Genomic DNA, 21,499 nt, shown 5'->3' with positions numbered 1-21,499 from the left:
CCCTGGGCCTCTTAAAATTATCTGTGTATTGTGTTTTCAATCCCTGAATGGTTTCAATGTATAAAGTAATCTTTTGGTCAAATCAGCCCTTGTTGATAAATCAATTTAAATTGATAATTTAGAACTTGTTGAAAAAATTGTTGAAAACCTCCTTTATTTCTTATGTGACTTTGATAGGATTTGGAACTACTTCAGGATGGTGACCTGACCCAGATTGGAGACCGTGGAGTCACACTCAGTGGAGGACAAAAAGCTCGAGTGAATTTGGCTAGGTAAATGAGGTTCCTACTATACTAGACTTTGGCTGGTGTCTATAACTCTGTACTTATTTAGAAAATGCCTTTGAAGAAAATTATGAAAATTGTTTTTTATTTTGCCAAGTGCAGGTAAACATTTTTCAGCATTGTAGTTATTTCAAGAGCGACTTTGATTTTTGATGAAAAATCTATCAATGGCCAATTGGCTGAGATCCACATAAATAAGTCTCATATGGAGTCACCTCTTAAGTAACAGCACTAGATATCCATAGAATCATAGAAACTTCACAGTGCAGAAGCATGCCGTTCGGCCCATCGAGTCTGCGCCATCAAAAATACCACCCAGACCCCATCCCTGAAACCCCACATATTTACCCTGTTAATCCCTCTAACATTCACATCCCAGGACACTTGAGGGGCAATTTAGCATAGCCAGTCAACCTAACTTGCATACCTTTGGACTGTGGGAGGAAACCCATGATGTGGAGATGCCGGTGTTGGACTGGGGTGAACACAGTAAGAAGTCTCACAACACCAGGTTAAAGTCCAACAGGTTTATTTGGTAGCAAATACTATAAGCTTTCGGAGCACTGCTCCTTCGTCAGATGGAGTGGAAATGTGCTCTCAAACAGTGCAAACAGACAAAATCAAGTTGCAGAATACTGATTAGAATGCATATCCTACAGCCAGCCAGGTCTTAAAGGTACAGACAATGTGGGTGGAGGGAACATTAAATACAGGTTAAAGAGATGTGTATTGTCTCCAGACAGAACAGCTAGTGAGATTCTGCAAGCCCAGGAGGCAAGCTGTGGGGGGTACTGATAATGTGACATAAATCCAACATCCCGGTTTAGGCCGTCCTCATGTGTGCGGAACTTGGCTATCAGTTTCTGCTCAGCGACTCTGCGCTGTCGTGTGTCGTGAAGGCCGCCTTGGAGAACGCTTACCTGAAGATCCAAGGCTGAATGCCCGTGACTGCTGAAGTGCTCCCCCACAGGAAGAGAACAGTCTTGCCTGGTGATTGTCGAGCAGTGTTCATTCATCCGTTGTCATAGCGTCTGCATGCTTTACCCAATGTACCATGCCTCGGGACATCCTTTCCTGCAGCGTATCAGGTAGACAACGTTGGCCGAGTTGCAAGAGTAGGTACCGTGTACCTGGTAAATGGTGTTCTCACGTGAGATGATGGCATCCGTGTCGATGATCCGGCACGTCTTGCAGAGGTTGCTGTGGCAGGGTTGTGTGGTGTCGTGGTCACTGTTCTCCTGAAGGCTGGGTAGTTTGCTGCGGACAATGGTCTGTTTGAGGTTCCATGGTTGTTTGAAGGCAAGAAGTGGGGGTGCGGGGATGGCCTTGGCGAGATGTTCGTCTTCATCAATGACATGTTGAAGGCTCTGGAGGAGATGCCGTAGCTTCTCCGCTCCGGGGAAGTACTGGACGACGAAGGGTACTCTGTCCACCGTGTCCCGTGTTTGTCTTCTGAGGAGACCGGTGCGGTTTTTCGCTGTGGCGCGTCGGAACTGTTGATCTCTGAGTCGAACGCCATATCCTGTTCTTATGAGGGCATCTTTCAGCATCTGGAGGTGTCTGTTGCGATCCTCCTCATCTGAGCAGATCCTGTGTATTCGGAGGGCTTGTCCGTAGGGGATGGCTTCTTTAACGTGTTTAGGGTGGAAGCTGGAGAAGTGGAGCATCATGAGGTTATCCATGGGCTTGCGGTACAGTGAGGTGCTGAGGTGACCGTCCTTAATGGAGATGCCTTCATCCCTCTGCCTCTATCACGTCTGAAACATCGGAACCCTGGAACATTGAGCTGCCAGTCCTGCCCCTCCTGTAGCCAAGTTTCACTAATGGCTATAATGTCATATTTCCATGTGTCGATCCTCGCCCTCAGCTCGTTTGCCTTCCACACAATACTCCTGGCATTGAAATAGACACACCTCAGAAGATTATTACCACCACACACAACCCTCCTATTTGTGATTTTGCATGAACTATTAACATCATTTATTTTCACCCCCGCTCCACTATCTGCTCTGGCACTCTGGTTCCCATCCCCCTGCAAATCTAGTTTAAACCCTCCCCAATAACACTAGCAAACCTCCCTGCAAGTATATTAGTCCCCTTGTAGCTCAGGTGTAACCCGTCTCTCTTGTACAGGTCCCACCTGCCCCAGAAGAGGTCCCAATGATCTAGAAATCTGAAACCCTGCCCCCTACACCAGTTCCTCAGCCACGTGTTCATCCGCCCGAGCATCCTACTCTTACCCTCACTGGTACGTGGCACAGGTAGCAATCCTGAGATTACTACCCTCGGGGTCCTACTTTTTAACTTCCTATCAAGCTCTCTATACTCAGACTTCAGGACCTCCTCACTCTTCCTTCCTACGTCATTGGTACCAATGTGTACCATGACATCTGGCTGATCACCCTCCCACTTCAGAATGCTGTGCACTCGATCAGAGACATCCCTGACGCTGGCACCTGAGAGGCAACAAACCATCCGGGAGTCTCTGTCACGACCACAGAACCTCCTGTCTGTACCTCTGACTATCGAGTCCCCTATCACTACCACTCTTCTCTTCTTCCACCCTCTCTTCTGCGCTGCAGAACCAGACTCAGTGCCAGAGATCCGGCTGCCGCAGCTTGCCCCAGGTAAGGCATCCCCCACAACAGTATCCAAATTGGTATACCTGTTGTGGAGGGGAATGGCCACAGGGAAACCCTGCTCTGCCTGCCCTTTCCCTTTCCCTCGCTTGACGGTAACCCAAATACCTGTGCTCTGTGCCTTTGGCGTAACTGCCTCCCTGAAGCTACCATCTATAAACTCCTCATTCTCCCGAATGATTCGGACTTAAGGACTACTGTTGAGAAGTCCAGATTCAAAAGGACTGTTCTTTAACGGGAACAAAGGAACTGGAGTAGGCTATTCGACCCTTAGAACCTGCTCTGTTACTCAACTAGATCATGGTAGATCTTCTACCTCAACCCCATCTTCCTGCACTATATCTATATCCATTGATTTCATTGGTATCTGGAAACTGATCACTGATTTAAAACATAGTCAATGATTGAGCCTCCACAACTCCCAGGGTAAAAAGTTTCAAAGATTCACCACCTTGACTGAACTAATTCCTTTGTTAGTACAGAATTTGAGTATTGCTTAACAGAGAGACATGCTAAGGCTTTTCGTCTTGCACCAGTAGGACATTTCGCAAGAACGCCAGTATAAAGGGAAAACAATCATTTCTATTGGCCTGTAACTTTCGCAGAGTGGCAATCTGTCAGATTGCCACTCTTCACAGACTTACCCGAGCTATAATTGCACAGCTCCTGTCTCGCCCCACCTTCCGCACTCAGGCCAGGTGAGACAGGAGAAGTGCAGCGCATCCCCGACAGCATCAGTGAATAGTAACTGGGGCACAGAGAGGTAGATCACTCCCCTTTGTATGGTAGTAGCTGACATAAAGTGGATGTTTAAAGAGTCAAGGAAGCAAGTAAGTTTCAATGGTAAGTGTTTCCAGGAAGGTGTCCTGGAAGGTTGGCGGGGGGGTGGGGGTGCTGAAGCCTGCTGGGAACATCCCAGATCAGAGAGGAGGGGAGGGGACGTGTGTCTTGTACCGGAAAGGTAGGATGGGTGTCTCGGTGAAGAGAAGTGGGGGGACCAGGTGGTGTTGCAGACAGATGGGGTGGGGGAGGGGGGGGCTTGTCCCCAAGAGGAGGGAACGGAGGGAACAATGCGATGTTGGCAAACCCGGAGGTTATGGCTCATTGTATTAGAACAGACAGCTAATTGGTTGGCAAGTGGACATTAATGCACCAGCTCATGGTCCTGACTTATAACTGCCGAGATTTGTTTGAAATTTTAAGCCAGGCAATTATAGAGTCATAGAGGTTTACAGCATGGAAACAGTCCTTTCGGCCCAACTTGTCCATGCCGCCCTTTTCTTTAAACCCCAAAGCTAGTCCCAATTGCCCGCATTTGGCCCATATCCCTCAATACCCATCTTACCCATTTAACTGTCTAAATGCTTTTTAAAATACAAATTTGTACCTGCCTCTACTACTACCTCTGGCAGCCTGTTCCAGACACTCACCACCCTCTGTGTGAAAAAATTGCCCCTCTGGACACTTGTATCTCTCCCCTCTCACCTTAATTTTATGCCCTCTAGTTTTAGACTCCCCTATCATGGAAAAAGATATTGACCATCTAGCTGATCTATGCCCCTCATTATTTTATAGACCTCTATAAGGTCACTCCTCAGCCTTCTACGCTCCAGAGAAAAAAGTCCCAGTCTATCCAGCCTCTCCTTATAGTTCAAGCCATCAAGTCCCAGTAGCATCCTAGTAAATCTTTTCTGCACTCTTTCTAGTTTAATAATATCCTTTCTATAATAGTGACCAGAACTGTACACAGCATTCCAAGCGTGGCCTTACCAATGTCTTGTACAACTTCAACAAGATGCTCCAACTCCTGTATTCAATGTTCTGACCAATGAAACCAAGCATGCTGAATGCCTTCTTCATCACTCTGACCACCTGTGACTCCACTTTCAAGGAGCTATGAACATGTACCCCTAGATCTCTTTGTTCTGTAACTCTCCCCAGCGTCCTACCATTAACTCAATAAGTCCTGCCCTGGTTCAATCTACCAAAATTTGACCCTCATTGGTCAAAGGATTGCCCTGGAGATGAATCAGTGAATGGCTGTTGCTTATTTTGTTTAATTGAAATGGGTGCAAAATGTGTACCTGTTCCTTCTGCGTGCCAAGAACAGGGCCTTGTGTTTTAATCGCATAGAATCCCTATAGTGCAGAAGGAGATATTGAGATCCCGGTCAAAAAGAAGCAGGAGGCATATGACATGAATAGGCAGCTGGGATCAAGTGGATCCTTTGAAGTAGCCGGTTGGATACAAAATTGGCTTGATGACAGAAAACGGAGGGTGGTTGTAGAGGGTTGTTTTTCAAACTGGAGGTCTGTGATCAGCGATGTGCCTTAGGGATCAGTGCTGGGTCCACTATTATTTGTTATTTATATTAACAAATAACAAATAATTTGGATGAGAATTTAGGATGATGTGGAGTTGTCGGCATTGGATTGGGGTAGGCACAGTAAGTAGTCTCACAACACCAGGTTAAAGTCCAACAGGTTTATTTGGTAGCACGAGCTTTCGGAGTGTTGCCCCTTCATCGGGTGAATTTTGGAGGCATGGTTAGTAAGTTTGCAATTGACATGAAGATCGGTGGCATAGTAGATGGTGAAGAAGGTTCACTAGGATTGCAATGGGATCTTGATCAATTGGCCTGTGGGCCGATGAATGGCGGACGGAGTTTAACTTAGATAAGTATGAGGTGATACATTTTGGCAGATCGAACCAGGGCAGGACTACTCAGTTAATGGTAGGATATTGGGGAGAGTTTAGAACAAAACGATCTAGGAGTTCAGGTTCAAAGCTCCTTGAAATTGGAGTCACAGGTGGACAGGGTAATGAGGAAGGCATTCGGCATGCTTGGATTCTTTGGTCAGGACATTGAATACAGGAGTTGGGATGTCTTGTTGAAGTTGTACAAGACATTACTAAGGCCACACTTGGAATACTGTGTACAGTTCTGGTCACCCTATTATAGAAAGGATATTAATAAACTAGAAAGAGTGCAGAAAAGATTTACTCGGATGCTACCGGGACTTGATGATTTGTGTTATAAGGAGAGGCTGGATAGACTGGGATGTTTTTCCCTGGAGCATAGGAGGCTTGGGGATGATCTTATAAAGGTCAATAAAATAATGAGGGGCATAGATAAGGTAGATAGACAACATCTTTTCCCAAAAGTAGGGGAGTCTAAAGCTAGAGAGCATAGGTTTAATGTGAGAGATACAAAAGATTCCAGAGGGGCAATCTTTTCACTCGGAGGGTGGTGAGTGTCTGAATGAGCTGCCAGAGGCGGTAGTAGAGGCGGGTACAATTTTGTCTTTTGAAAAGCATTTTGACAGTTACATAGATAAGATGGGTATAGAGGAGAATGGGCCAAATGCAGGTAATTGGGACTAGTGGTAAAAACTGGGCGCGTGGACAAGTTGAGCCAAAGGGCCAGTTTCCATGCGGTAAACCTCTATGACTATGAGGCCATTTTGCCTTTCAGGTTTGCATCAACTTTCCAACAGAGCATCCCACCCAGGCCGTATCCCTGTAGTCCTATGTATTTACTCTGCTAATCCCCCTATCTTTGGAGACTAAGAAACAATTTAGCATGGCCAATTCTCCGAACCCGCACATCTTTGGACTGTAGGAGGAAATCGGAGCACCCAGAGGAAACACACGCAGCCATGGGGGAATGTGCAAACTGCACACTGCCACCCAAGGCGGAATTGAACCCAGGTTCCTGGCACTGTGAGGCAGCATTGCTAACCGCTGTGCCACCATGCAGCCCTTAATATATGTAGCTTTCATTCCACACATATGTGCCACACTATGAGCCTGACTAACAATCTTAAATTGGTTGTCAACATAATTCTTGGCATGCTGAGGATTATTTAACAAATGTATCCAATTGTGGAATCACACCTAATGCTGGACACTGTGCTTGAGTTTTGCAAGAATTGGTTGGTTTGGTAGTGCCTCTACCTTGTCCATGGCTTACAGTGGCAGGGACACGCTGTTTGATATGATCCTCCAGTCTTTGCAATGCAAGGCCTACATACCTAGCATCACACTGGCACTGAAATTCATCTACCTCTTGACTCATTTGTGCTATAGCCAGAATGTCTTTTTGGCTTCATGGTTGCATCATGTTCGTGGTGAATACCACTCGTGCTGGTACTGCAAAGTAGCAGTGTAAAACAGCTAGCTTCACCTGTTGCTCAACTTTTTGAGATACCTTACTCTTCCAGGGTAATCTGAGGAAGACTGCGTACTTTTCAGGGCCAAAAGTGATGGCCTTCGACATGTTCATGAGCCTATGTGATATACAATGTGAAATGATCCCATCAGGGTAATCATTATTCCACAGAATGCCTTTGATACCTATTATTTAAGTATTAAGCTTGCATGGTGAGTTTTGGTTCTATTTACAAGGTTGCCAATAAGACCAAACTTATAGCGCGTGGAACTGTAAGAACCCAAACATGTGTATTGACCAGTAAAGATAGGCTTGCAGTAGATCGTAGTAGAGAACTCCCTGGCAGATTTCTCAATTCGTGCATCAAGAAAAAGGAGTTAATTGAACTGCTCCATTTCAAAGGTTAATTTGAGCATTGGATTGAGCCCATTAAGACATGTAAGGGAATTATTACGTGCTGCTGTGGATTGAAATATTGCAGGCACATCATCCAGAGTTATTGGAAATATGCAAGGGTTGGGCGGTTAGGTGTCATTCCATCAAACACACTTTTTCTTGGAACCCAACAAAGATGTTTGGAAGAACTGGGCCCGGAGGAAATCCCATGGAAACACTGTGTATCTTTTCTTTCTTTACCAGTTTCTTGGTTCTCCTTTGTTGAATTTTAAAATGTTTCCATCCTCTGACTTACTGCTCGCTTTGCAACTTTAATTGTCTCTTCTTTTGATCTAATGGTATCTTTAACTTCTCTTGTTAACCATAGCTGGGTCACTTTTCTTGCTGGCATTTTATTCCTTAAAGGAATGTTAATTTGTTGCAAACCATGTATTCATGCTAACCACTGCCTGTCCATCGTCATACCTTTTCATGTAGTTACTCAACCCAACTCATCCCACTTGCCCCTCATACCTTCATAGTTTACTTCAGTTAAACTAAAGATCCCTAATTTCAGATGGAAATATACACTTTCAAACTCCATCATATGGTCACTTTTCCCTGAAGGCTGCTTTCCAACAAGATTATTAATTGGTCCTTTCTCACTGCGCAATACTAGAATACTAGGGGCGGCACGGTAGCACACTGGTTAGCACTGCTGCTTCACAGCTCCAGGGACCTGGGTTCAAATCCCGGCTCGGGTCGCTGTCTGGGTGGAGTTTGCACATTCTCCCTGTGTCTGCCTGGGTTTCCTCCAGGTGCTCCGGTTTCCTCCCACAGTCCAAAGATGTGCGGGCTAGGTTGATTGGCCATTCTAAATTGCCCCTTAGTGTCCCGGGATGCATAGGTTAGAGGGGTGAGTGGGTAAATATGTAGGGATATGTGGATAGGGCCTGGGTGGGATTGTGGTTGGTGCAGACTCGATGGGCCAAATGGCCTCTTCCTGCACTGTAGGATTCTATGATTCTATGATCTAAAATATCCTGTTCTCTAGTTGGTTCCTCAAAATATTATTTTAGAAAACTATTGCATATACATTCCAGAATTCATCCTCCTCAGCATTAGTGCTAACTAGGTTCACCCCATCTATATGTAGATTGAAGACCCCAATGATTACTTACGTTATCCTGGTTACATGCACCTCTAATTTTCTGATCCTACCATGCCTTACGTTATGACTACTATTTGGTGGCTGATAAACAACCCCACTAAAGTTTAAGAGCAAAATATTACAGGTGCTAGAGATCTGAAATGAAAACAAAATGCTGGAAGAACTCAGCAGGTCTGGCAGCACCTGTGTTGTGAGAGATGGGGGGATTCTCTGGGCCTGTTAGCTCCAGGTGGAAATCTGTTGGGCTGGTGAATTTGGCATGAGGCCCAATACAGAAATCACATCAGGCGTAAAACCATCATGTGTCTCCCAGCCCGCTCCTGCTGGTGTGAAAGGGTGAGAACCTGATCACAACACATTTGCATTCATTTAAATCTAATTAGTGAAATTAACGTTGAATGCAGTGGCCTCCCAGTATGCTTCTGCCCCTTAGCTTGAAGTTACCTGGGTACAGATCACTACTGGGCCTTAACAGCGGGGACCAGGCACCATGGACTCTGAGGAGGAGCAAGGAGCTCAATATAGCTCTACAATTACCTCCGGGGTGCCTATGGGCTATCCATTCACTGCAGAGGCGGGTCCTTCAAGGAAGTTGGGGGTTGGGGGAAAGGGTTCAGCTCGGGGGTCTCCCGGGGTCAAGTGGCTAATGTTCTCCGTGTTGCTCTGAAAATCTTTGAAATGTTTCTCAACCTGTAAACTTTAAGCAGCTCTTGGGTTGGACTGGTAAATCTTTCTCTGTTGCTTTGAATAGCTTTGAGGTCCTTTGTTCACATTCAATTTCATGCCCCATGAACATTTAAAACCCCTTTGATTGACAGCCCAGTCTATTTCAAAGGAGGGATTTCCTCAGCCTGCCTTGAAAAGCAACAGATGACCCAAGCATTCTTTAAAGTCCTTTGATTGACATTCCCTGTCCATTTCAAAGGAGGGATTAATTCTATTTGTTGAAACAATCAATTCACACTCAATTAATTTTTACAAGCCTTTTGATTGACAATTACGGTCTATTTCAAAGGGGAAATTAGCTCTGTTTGTTTTATAGCACTTCATGGTCCATTAAGTCTGAAATATTTCCTCTTTTGAGCAGGTGGGGTTTTTTTGGACTATATATTTCTACTAGTTTTTGTCTACTCCAAAGTGCCTCGTAGAAAGAGCAGGTTCTTTGTCTGATCATACCTTTTTAAGCAGAATTTTTCCAAGTCTGAAGTGCTCCCTGGAAAGCCCAGATGTGCAGTCTTAGAGAATTGTAGAATCCCTATAGTGCAGAGGAGGCCATTTGGCCCATCGAGTCTGCAAAGGCTCCCTGACAGTATCTTACCCAGGCCCTCTCCCCCACCCTAGCCCTGTAATCCCACACATTTACTACGGCTAATCCCCCTAACCTACATATCTTGGGACACTAAGGAACAATTTAGCATGGCCAATCCACCTAACCTGCACATCTTTAGACTGGGGGGAAACCGGAGCACCTGGAGGAAACACACACAATATGCTAACTCCACACAGACAGTCACCCAAGGCTGGAATTGAACCCAGGTCCCTGGAGCTGTGAGACAGCAGTGCTAACCACTGTGCTACTGCGTCCCCCGCGCCCCGGTGTGCGTATCTTTTTCAGGGAGCTTTTTCTAACTTTTATTCCTCAGCAGCATTGCCTTTACTGGAGGCTGGTTTTAAGCAATACAAGCAGCTGGCACAACTTGAACATTACAGCCCAAGGGTTCCTCAATGAGGACTTCCTCGCAGCCACTGTTGAATTCTCTGGAAAGATGTGGCGACCACGCTGTTGGGCACTGTCAAACGGTATGGTCTGAATGGGAGAGCCTGAAGGAAGAGGCCTATAATTGTGGGGGGAGGGGTGCCTGATGCCAGTGGGGATGTGGGGGAGCCCTGTTAACTGCGTGGTGTTGGTGCTGGGGGGGAACATGTGCCCAGAGGATTTAGTGGGGGGGAGGATTGCCCCTCTGTTGCCAAGGGTTGGGGTGTTCCCCTTGTCTGCAGGAGGTTGCAATGTCCATGAGGGTGAGGGGGGCCTTTAACTTAATTTTGAGATTGGGGCACACTTTTAAAAGGGGGCCCTGATCCCTGAAGAGCCAGTCTTGCCGCCGTCACTAGGTCCTGCTGATGTCCTTCATGGCGCAAATCATCCCAAACTCCGAAGAAAAAGTTGAAGTGTGAGTGGATTGCGATCTGAATCGTGCCAATTTGTCCGTTGGGAATCAAACCACGTTTCTCGCCAGAGACAGAGACTACACTTAGAAATTTTTTGGTAGAATTGGGCTAAATGAAGCCCAATGTTTCTTCAGCTACCATTTGTGCCATCATTTCATTATTTTGTTGAGAATAATGTATGCATTCAGATAGAGTGTCTTTAATTCTGTCTTATGAATTTGAAAATCTCTAACTGCTGATGCACTCTTATGTTTGTAAACTGTGTCTCTTCCTGCCACACTCTGATAACCATTTCCCTTATTACTATCCTCCTCTCTTACCTCTTCTTCTCTCTTTAGTTTATCACATCTTTTCCTTCTCTCCACCACCTCCCCTGCCTCCCAACCACTTTTTGGATTAAAGCCCCCTCAGCTGCACTCGTTATATGACTTGCCAGAACACTCCAGCATGGTTTAGGTGAAGACCATCCCAACAGTGCAGTTGGCACTTTTGCCAACACTGCAAATTCCCCAGTAATTTAAGCCCTTTTTTCCCAAATCAGTCTTTGAGCCACACATTTATCTCTCCAAACTTATTTAGTTTTTGCCAATTTTCTCTTGGCTTCCCTCCTCTCAGAATTCTCTCTGCTTTCCATTGTTTATCTTCTTCAACCAACTGCCTGCTCCTCTGTGTGCCATCGTAAGGCCTCGCCCTGCCCCCACCCTTGCAGAGCCCTCTTCCATGTTGCCCCACTTGTCTTTGTTAAGCCTCACCCCCCTCGACCTCACTCATGCTCCACCCCCAGTCGAACTTCAGACCTTTGTTGTGGTGGCTGCATGAGTCCTGTAGCAAAGTCCTGTCCAGATAAACACTGCTGTGTGGCATCGCGGGCAAGGAGACCCCTGTATTCCCCAATCCGAGGCACAATACTAACCAACTTGGTGACACAGGATGGTCCATGGATTCAGCAGCATGATGCTATCCATCAAGATCAGCTCATTACTTTGCCAAACAGGAACTGGCCTGCCTGGCAGAGTGATAAACAGAACATCAGGAGCTATGCAGCACTATGCAAGAAGTTATTGTTCTCACCCTGAAGTCTCTGGCAAAATGAGGACCGCCTTGTGCGGACCTCAATGGCAATCATGTTTGATGCCACTGGTGTGACACAAGTTTGAAAGGCCTGACGGAATGCTGATGGGCAACTGTTTTAATGAGCATTCATGAGATGCAGATGGCATTTGCACCACCTGCCAGCGGGAAGAGCAATCCAGCAATGAGAGAATTGCAATGTGATTTAACACTGCCGAATTTCCGACTTTTTGACTCCTTCTGGATTCACCACGCTTGTCCACTGCGGGCTCATTGGGAGAATTCCACCTCTTGTCTTCCTCCACAGTTGTACATAAAAGATTCTATCGTGCTATTTCAAAGAAGAGCTAGGGAGTTGTCCCCAAAGGCCTGGCCAATGTTTATTCTTCAACCAACATCGTGAAAAAACATCTGGGCAGTGATTTTCCCAAAAGAATCCAAGTGTCAACTTAGTGTAAAAACTGGAGTAGATCCCGCTGGTTATTTCAGCGGGAGTTTCAAAATGAATCTTCCACAATCTGTGCACTGCAGAATGCCTCAGTGTGAATCACGTGAAAAACTAGGGAGTGGGGCCTCCTGGAGTGTCCGGCAGCATAGCGCTGAGCGGGTCACTGTGCATGCGCCAATCTGTCAGCACTGACATCAGCACATGTGCAGTTGCCCCGCACTGCCGGCCTTTAAATCACTGGCCAGCTCGATCGCTGTTCAGCGCTGCGACCCCCGCATCGCTAGCCCTCTGACTCTTCCATGGCCCGATCCATGGAATCAGAGGTGTCATTAAAAAAGTTCTGATGATCTGGAATGAGCTACCTAAAAAGTCGGTGGAAGAAGATTCAATAATAAATTTCAAGAGAGAATTGGAAGGGAAGGAAAATTTGCAGGCTATGAAAGGCTTGAAAGGAACACTGCATTAATATTAAAGCTTGACAGACAATGAAATATTTTTGAAGTTCAGTTATTCTGCAGGAAGTGACAGTTAATTTGTACAAAGCAAGCTCCCATAAACAAAATTGTTAGAACGACCAGGAGGGCGATTGTCCCAGCCCGCTGCACTACTAAAGACCCGAGGGGAGGCCATTTCATGGCTTCCCGCTGGGCGCCATGGCCTTTACAGGTCTCCTCCAGCCAGATTTCTGGCACCGATTTCACTCCAGCGGGGTTTTCTATAGCTCCCCACGTGCATGGATCTGGCGGCCTGACCCCGCTGGAGTGAAGGATGGCCATCAAGGCCCCCCAGAGAGTTGGGTGTCAGGGGTGTCAGCTCTGCCAAACATGTCCAGCCAGCTTCAAACCCCCTGCGCCCTGGCCCAGCTCGATCTCCTGCTGGCAGCCCCGATCTCCCACCAACCCTCCCACACCTGCAGCTGAGCACCGACCACCTCCCTCCCTCCGCACCCCCCCCCCCCCCCCCCCCCCCCCCCCCTCCCAGCAGGCTGACCACATGTGCCCCACCTCAGTGGCCAGCCCTGATTGCTGGCTTCCCTCCCTCTGTCACTCAGCCCGACTGCAGAGTGGTAGCGGGACCCCACCCCTACCGATCTCCCCCATCTGGCCCCACCCCCATCAGGCCCCACTCCCATTAAGACCTGCAGCCCCCTTGGCACTGCCCGATGCCTGGTGGGCAGTGCCAAGGTGACTCTAGGCATTGGCACTTTGCCCCTTGGGCACTGCCAGAGGGCCCAGGCTAGCACTACCAAGGTGGCAGTGTCCAGCCCCCCCCCCCCCCCCCCCCCCCCCGACACTGAACCCTCTGGGGGGCCTTGATGGCCACCCTTCACTCCAGCGGGGTCAGGCTGCCAGATCCACGCACGTGGGGAGCTATAGAAAACCCCGCTGGAGTGAAATTGGTGCTGGAAATCCGGCTGCAGGAGACCTGTGAAGGCCATGGCGCCCAGCGGGAAGCCATGAAATGGCCTCCCCCGAGTCTTTAGTAGTGCAGCGGGCTGGGACAATCGCCCTCCTGGTCATTCTAACAATTTTGTTTGTGGGAGCTTGCTTTGTACAAATTAACTGTCACTTTTCCTGCAACGTAACTGAACTTCAAAAATATTTCATTGTCTGTCAAGCTTTAATATTAATGCAGTGTTCCTTTCAAGCCTTTCATAGCCTGCAAATTTTCCTTCCCTTCCAATTCTCTCTTGAAATGTATTATTGAACCTTCTTCCACCGTCTTTTTAGGTAGCTTATTCCAGATCATCAGAACTTTTTTAATGACACCTCTGGTTCTTTTGCCATGGTAGAAATTGTAACTGTTAATTCTCATAGGAAGGTTATTTTATAACAGTGTTTGAAGGATTTTAAAAAAGAGTTGCTTACTCAATTGATCTCTCGATTGATGTGAAGAATTTGCGTCTATTATGTTTGTATATATGCTGAAAAAGAAAATGATGATTTTTCTAACAATATTTTCAACTTAACAAATCTTGCTTTTTCTAAAGGTCTGTGTATCAGGATGCTGATATCTACTTGCTTGATGACCCTCTCAGTGCTGTTGATGCTGAAGTTGGGAGACACCTGTTTGAACAGTGAGTGGCTTTGGAAAACTAATTGCTTTGCAGAACAAGCAATTTAACCTGTCTGATAAATTTCTGGTGATTTTTTTAAATTTAGAAGTATTTTTTCTGAGCATATTCAGCTTTACTAACGTTGTGAAAAAACTGGCCTTAATTTAAGAAAGAATACATAAACTTTGACATTTTGATTACACACAATTGTGATCCATGCCATTTTCCTTCAGGGCATTGCTGTATTTGGTTTCAGAATATTTAAATGACCCTGTTCCTGGAATTTTCCACAGGACCATAAAGGATCAAAGGTCCCTCCATAATCCTGCTACATTAAACGGCTTTGGGGAACTTCTGGCCCAGACCTTACAGACCTTGCACCTCCATCACATATTAGAATTTGTGGCAATTAAGAAGCTCCTTAACATAAATTTTATTTATCGGTTTGATATGATTTTAAAACACTGCCAGTTATGTGAGCTACTTTGGACTTCTTTTGAAACATATATGTGAACACCTAAAGCATATTTTGAAGCTAAATTAAACTATATAGGGCCAGAACTTGTTGGAAACTTGCATCATTATAATCATGCACTGAACTCAAATGTGATCGTAAAATTGCTGAACTTAGAAAATCATTACAAGTTATTCCAGCCTTCTCTGCTGTTCAGTTTAAATCCTGACTGATCTGATTGTGGCCTTAACTCCACTTTCTTGCCTACCCCCATAATCTTGGCCCATGTGGATCAAAATCTATCTCACTAACCCTTGAACATATTCAATGATCCAGCCACCAATGCACTTTGTAGAAGAGAATTCCAATGACACTAAGAGAAGAAATTTCTCCTCCTCTTCATCTTAAATAGGAGACCCTGCATCTTTAAACCTTGCCCCCAGGTCCTAGATTCTCCCATGAGGAGAAACATGCTCTAAGCATGTACCCTGCCAAGCCTCCTCAGAACCGTAAATATTTCAATAAGATCAGCTCTCATTCTTCTGAATGCTAATGAATATGCACCAAACCTGTTCAATCTTTCCTCATAAGACAACCCATTGATCCCAAGAATCAGCCAAGTGAACCTTTTCTGAACTGTTTACAATGCAAGTACATTCATCCTTAGGTAAGGAGACTAAAACTGTACACAGTACTCCAGGTATGGTCTCACCAATGTCCAGTACATTTGTAGCAATGCTTCCCTATTTTTGTATACCAGCCCCCTTGTAATAAAAGTCGTCATTCCATCTGCCTTCCTAATTACTTGCTGTACCTGCATGCTAACTTTATTATGATTTATGTGCAAAGTTAACCACATCCTCCTTTACCTCAGCATTTTGTAATCCCCCCCATTTAAATAATATTCTGCTTTTCTATTATTCTTTTCAAAGTGGACAACCTCATCTTTTCCACATTATACTCCATCTGCTAAACCTTTGCCCAATCATTTGATTTGTCTATATTCTTTTGTAAACTGTATCCTCCTCACAATTTGCTCTCCTGCCTATCTTTGTATTATCTACAAATTTGGATACAGTACAGTCGGTCATTTCATCCAAGTCATTAATACAGGTCGCAAATAAGTGAGGCCCCAGCACTGATCCCTGTGAGACTCCATTCATTTCAGTTTGTCAACCTGAAAATTATTAATTTATCTTGAATCTCTGTTTCCTGTTAGTTAGCCAATCCTCTATCCCTCTTACTTTGTGCGGTAACGTTTTAAGTACAAAGTTACCTACAAAGCTACCCACAAGGGCGGCCTTGTTAGCACTGCTGCCTCACAGCGCCAGGGAACCGGGTGCAATTCCGGTCTTGGGTGACTGTGTGCACGTTCTCCCCATGTATGCGTGGGTTTCCTCCGGGTGCTCCGGTTTCCTTCCACAGTCCAAAGATGTTCAGGTTAGGTGGATTGGCCATGCTAAATTGCCCCTTAGTTTCCAAAGGTGTGTAGGTTAAATAGATTAGCCATGGTAAATGCACGGGGTTATAGGGATAGGGAAAAAGGTAGGCCTGGTTAAAATGCTGTTTCGGAGCGTTGGTACAAACTCGAGGGGCCAAATGACCTCCTTCAAGCACTGTCAGGATTTTATGTCTTATTTGGTACATCAAAGGCCTTTTGGAAATCCATATGCTCTATATTTATCTATCCTGCATGTTACTTCCTCGAAAAACACCAATAAATTAGTCAAACATGATTTTCCTTTCACAAAACCATGGTGACTGTGCCTGATTGTACTATAATTGTCTAGAAGTCTTATAATTGCCTCCTTAATGGATTCTAGTTTCCTGCTTTCTGCCTTTCTTGTATAGAGTTGTGGCATTTACAGCTTTCCAATTTGCTGGGACCTTTCCAGAAGCTTGAGAAATTTAGAAGGTTTATAAGAACATAAGAAATAGGAGCAGGAGTAGGCCATCTAGCCCCTCGAGCCTGCCCCGCCATTCAATAAGATCATGGCTGATCTGACGTGGATCAGTACCACTTACCCGCCTGATCCCCATAACCCTTAATTCCCTTACCGATCAGGAATCCATCCATCCGCGCCTTAAACATATTCAGCGAGGTAGCCTCCACCACCTCAGTGGGCAGAGAATTCCAGAGATTCACCACCCTCTGGGAGAAGAAGTTCCTCCTCAACTCTGTCTTAAACCGACCCCCCTTTATTTTGAGGCTGTGTCCTCTAGTTTTAACTTCCTTACTAAGTGGAAAGAATCTCTCCGCCTCCACTCTATCCAGCCCCCGCATTATCTTATAAGTCTCCATAAGATCCCCCCTCATCCTTCTAAACTCCAACGAGTACAAACCCAATCTCCTCAGCCTCTCCTCATAATCCAAACCCCTCATCTCCGGTATCAACCTGGTGAACCTTCTCTGCACTCCCTCCAATGCCAATATATCCTTCCTCATATAAGGGGACCAATACTGCACACAGTATTCCAGCTGCAGCCTCACCAATGCCCTGTACAGGTGCATCAAGACATCCCTGCTTTTATATTCTATCCCCCTCGCAATATAGGCCAACATCCCATTTGTCTTCTTGATCACCTGTTGTACCTGCAGACTGGGCTTTTGCGTCTCATGCACAAGGACCCCCAGGTCCCTTTGCACGGTAGCATGTTTTATAACCAATGCATCCAATATACTCTACAGCCATTTCTTTTAGAACCTTAGGATGCAGGCCATCACATCCAGGCAACTTGTCAGCCCTTAGCCCCAATAGTTCGAAGTACTTTTTCTCTTGGATTGTGATAATTTAATTTTCCCCCCACTCTGCCTCTTGATTTTTTTTTTAACTAATCTTTGGATGCTTCTAGGATCTTCTACTGTGAGGATAGATACAAAAGACTTGTTCAAAGTTTATGTCATTTCCTCGTTTCTCAATATCAATTACCCAGTTTCTCCCTCTAAGGAACCAAAGCTGAATTTACCTCTTTATACAGCCATAGACTCTCTTAACTGTCTCTCTTAATTTATTGGTAGTTTTCGCTCGCAGTCTGATTTCACTTTAATTATTGCTTTCGTCATCCTTTGCTGGTTTCTAAAATTTTCCCAATCCTCTGGCCTACCACTAATCTTTGCAGCATTATTTGTCTTTTCTTTTCAATTTGATACCATCCTTAACTTCCATAGCTACAGATGATGCATCCTTCTCATCGTCTCTTTCTCAACGGAATATATCTTTCTTGATAGTGTTAGGGACCAGATCAAAAACTCCAAAGTATATTGTGAAGTTAGCCTAGACCCTAGCTTTATTTGATTTTGGAAGTAGTGTGATTTAATAGAATCACACCTGGAGTGTTAATTGATTCTATTAACCCACTAGGAAGCTTTTATCGAAACAACTTTTATTTATAATTTTTACCAATTGAAATAATTAAATATGACAAGGTAGAATTCTTAACAGCTATCTCTATAGTTCCTAATTCAGCAATACCCCACAGACATCGATCCCTCTTCAGAATTAGTTAGTACCAAAAACATAGGTCATGTGGATGCTAGGTTTACAGCCTTTTAACACCTCTGAACAGAGATCCAGAAAGACATCTGTCTTCTGACTCTCATACAACAGCCTTTGGAGAAAGAGCTAACTTCAAACAGTATTACTTCAGAGAAGGAGATCTATTTTCTGACAGATCCCAGTCTCCAATCTCCAGGGAGAGAAAGAGCTACTTCTTTTTAAAGATTCCTAGCAGCAACTGAACTTGTTTTCTCTCCGTGAGCCTAGTCCCGCCCAGTCACATAACCTTTCTTGTCAGTCAACCTAATCGAGCCCCATTCTGAAAAACACCAATGGAAAACACTAAAATAACAGATCTGCATTAGCTTACATTAAAACAAACATTCCAGCAATTAGGGCCAATTATGCTTCTGCAGTATCAACATGTAGGCTGCTGGTTGTAGACAAAGCAGCACCTGTTTCTGATGTGTCGGTGCGGACTCGATGGCGCCAAAGGGCCTCTTCTGCGCCATATGATTCTATGATTTTATTTTTAAATGGCTATTGCATCCAGTTTACCGTTGTTTGGATGGGGGCTCATCAACAGTATGGCTTGCACAACTAGGCTGGCAGGGATGGTTCCCTGGAGTGTTAGCTCAAATCCCCACATCCTCTCACCTGGTGTCTGTCTCCAGGAGACCACATCTAAGCAGTTAAACTGGTTCTCACTGCATCCTAGGATCTGGAATCTGACTGGAAAATCAAGGTAGCCTCCTTTGATTGGCTTTAATAGGCCATTAACAAATTGGTTTAGCTAGCCACTGCGTGTGGGCAGATACCCCATTGCTGCATTCCTAACCCACCTCCATAAAAATGGCCTGGGGACAGGACACAGCCAGAGAACAGGCATGGGAACTGGCAGCACTATTTTTTGTGTCCACTCGCCTCCAATCCTGGCCTCACTGGGGCCTAAAAGTGAAACCCATTTTGTGAAACGTGGAACATGCTTAAGAGGAGAAAATGCCTTTAACCCTAGGTTTCACAACGATTACGCTCTAGCGATTTCTTTGAGTCTGGTTCTGTTGTAGACTAATTGATAGAGATTGATTTTGATTTAGTAAACAATTCCATCATTCTCCTATCATACGACTATCAGGATGGGAAAATGCAAATTAGATGAACCATGATTATTTTTTGTTGTAGCAATCCCTGTCAAAATTATTTCCACTGTTCTTGATCTTGGGTTAAAAATCAACATAGAAGGCGGCCATTTGAACAATCAGTCCTAAGCTAGCTTTTACAATAGCTACGCAGTTAGTTCTACTTCTCTATTCTTTACCTGAAGCCCTACCAATTTCTCCTCCTCTCACCCATGGCTCTTTAGCCAATTACTATAAATTTGTGTATGTTTGTATACCTCGATATTGAACTCCTCTTAAATCTCCTCTTAACCTTTTCTGCTTTAAAAACAGCTTTTGCAGTCTGTCCATATATGGTAGCCCTTGGCCCACAAAGTGCTGTGTAAAATCTATCGCATGACGCGAAAGCAGACAATCCCATATGAATTTTAACATCCACATCAACTTATCCTGCTGCCATTAGACAATAGTATAAATAAGTCTTAAGATCTCTCCTTCTGCATCTCTATTAAAATTGTACCATTTTCTACTCATTCCTCCTTCCAAAATTCATTACGTCACTTCACTATATTAAATTTCAGCTGCCTTGTGTTCACCCATTTCACCAGTCTGTATCCTGCTTGTTGTTTCATAGAATAGAATCCCTACAGTGTAGAAGGCTGCCATTCGGCCCACTGAGTCTTCACTGACTCTCCGACACAGCATCTTACCCAGGCCCAACGCCCCCCCCCCCCCCCACCCTGTAATCCCGCACGTCACACGTTTACCCTGCTAATCCCCCTAACCTACACATCTTGGGAGGAAACCAGAGCACCAAGAGGAAGCCCATGCAGACACGGGGAGAACGCGCAAACTCCACACAGACTGGAATCATACCCAGGTCCCTGGTGCAGTGAGGCAACAGTGCTAACCACTGTGCCACGGTGTCGCCCCATTTACCATTTTCAAAACACTTTTGGTTGCTGTCATTTCATCCTGTCTCCTCTCCCTCTGTTATACACTCTCTTTCCACCTCTTTCTATCTTTATTTCCCTTTTTGTCATTAAATGTAGTTTGTCTCCAATATACCTTATTTCCTTCTCCATCTTTTACACTTTATTCGCTGACCTTTTCTATTATTGGTTAAGGAAATAAGCCATTGGATATTACATTCACAAGGTCGTATTGTCTTGACTTTCCAGCAATTTGTGGTGCAAATATAATGAGATATTAAAATGAGTTCCCTGATCGGAAAACAAAGGCCTATTCTAAGCTAACGCTTTAACAAACATATACTCATGGTTAGCTCAGGCTTTGAGTCTTGTCAAATCTGTCTAGATATCTCATGTTCACAGGTAGCAATGTAGCACATGGGCAGCTGTGCAGGCAGTAATCTGGAAGAAATAGTGAGGCAGAGGGCAAACTTCCTCCATAAGGTAGAAGGCCAGCTTCCTCCACATGAATATTTTTACTGTTCCGTTCATTTGCAACCTTACCTCTGGAGCTTCTTCAGGTAAATTGATTGACACTCCCTTTTTCCAGTGTCATTTTATAACATCATTTCATTTTGTGGTGTCAACTTTTGTAATCTTGGATTTCCTCTGGACATATAGGTCCTCGGGCAGATCTAGAGCAAGGTTAGCATCCCAAATGCTACCCTGAGATGAATTTGTATGGTCCAAAGACACACAGGGCAATAAGTTGAGCAACTGAGAAATTGATCATTTTTATTTCCTGCTTTAGGTGTATAACTGGGGTTTTGAAAAATAAACCTCGTATTCTGGTGACACATCAACTTCAGTATCTAAGTACAGCTGACCAGATTCTGATATTAAAAGAGGTAGGTTTTGTTTTAGGGAAAAAAAAATTTCCTCTATAAATGCACAGAAAATGGGAATCATGTGCTTATGCTGTTCTAAATTTGCTTTTCATATTGAATGGCCAATTACTTACACTATGGCTTCTATTTCTTTGATATCATTTTGTAAGTTAGAAATGTTGAATAGTCACAGTACAGAAAACGACTACTTTGCCCATCCTGTACTTGCTGACTCTGCAAGAACGACT

The 21,499-nt window shown here is 44.8% G+C and overlaps 1 protein-coding gene across 3 annotated transcripts in view; it reads left to right on the top strand.

Annotated features, from left to right (window-relative positions):
• abcc4 (ATP binding cassette subfamily C member 4 (PEL blood group)) overlaps window positions 1-21,499 on the top strand; it is a 370,665-nt gene that overhangs the window by 215,842 nt on the left and 133,324 nt on the right. For all 3 annotated transcript variants that reach the window (XM_078221654.1, XM_078221653.1, XM_078221655.1), the window contains 3 exons: window positions 178-272; window positions 14,319-14,405; window positions 21,176-21,272. In XM_078221654.1, coding sequence (XP_078077780.1) covers window positions 178-272; window positions 14,319-14,405; window positions 21,176-21,272 — 279 coding nt within the window. The remainder of the gene's footprint in view (window positions 1-177; window positions 273-14,318; window positions 14,406-21,175; window positions 21,273-21,499) is intronic.

This window comes from Mustelus asterias, chromosome 10, assembly GCF_964213995.1.
Source record: "Mustelus asterias chromosome 10, sMusAst1.hap1.1, whole genome shotgun sequence".
NCBI lineage: Eukaryota > Metazoa > Chordata > Chondrichthyes > Carcharhiniformes > Triakidae > Mustelus > Mustelus asterias.
The sequence above is the reverse complement of the archived record's forward strand: the minus strand, read 5'-3'. Positions and strand labels throughout refer to the sequence as shown.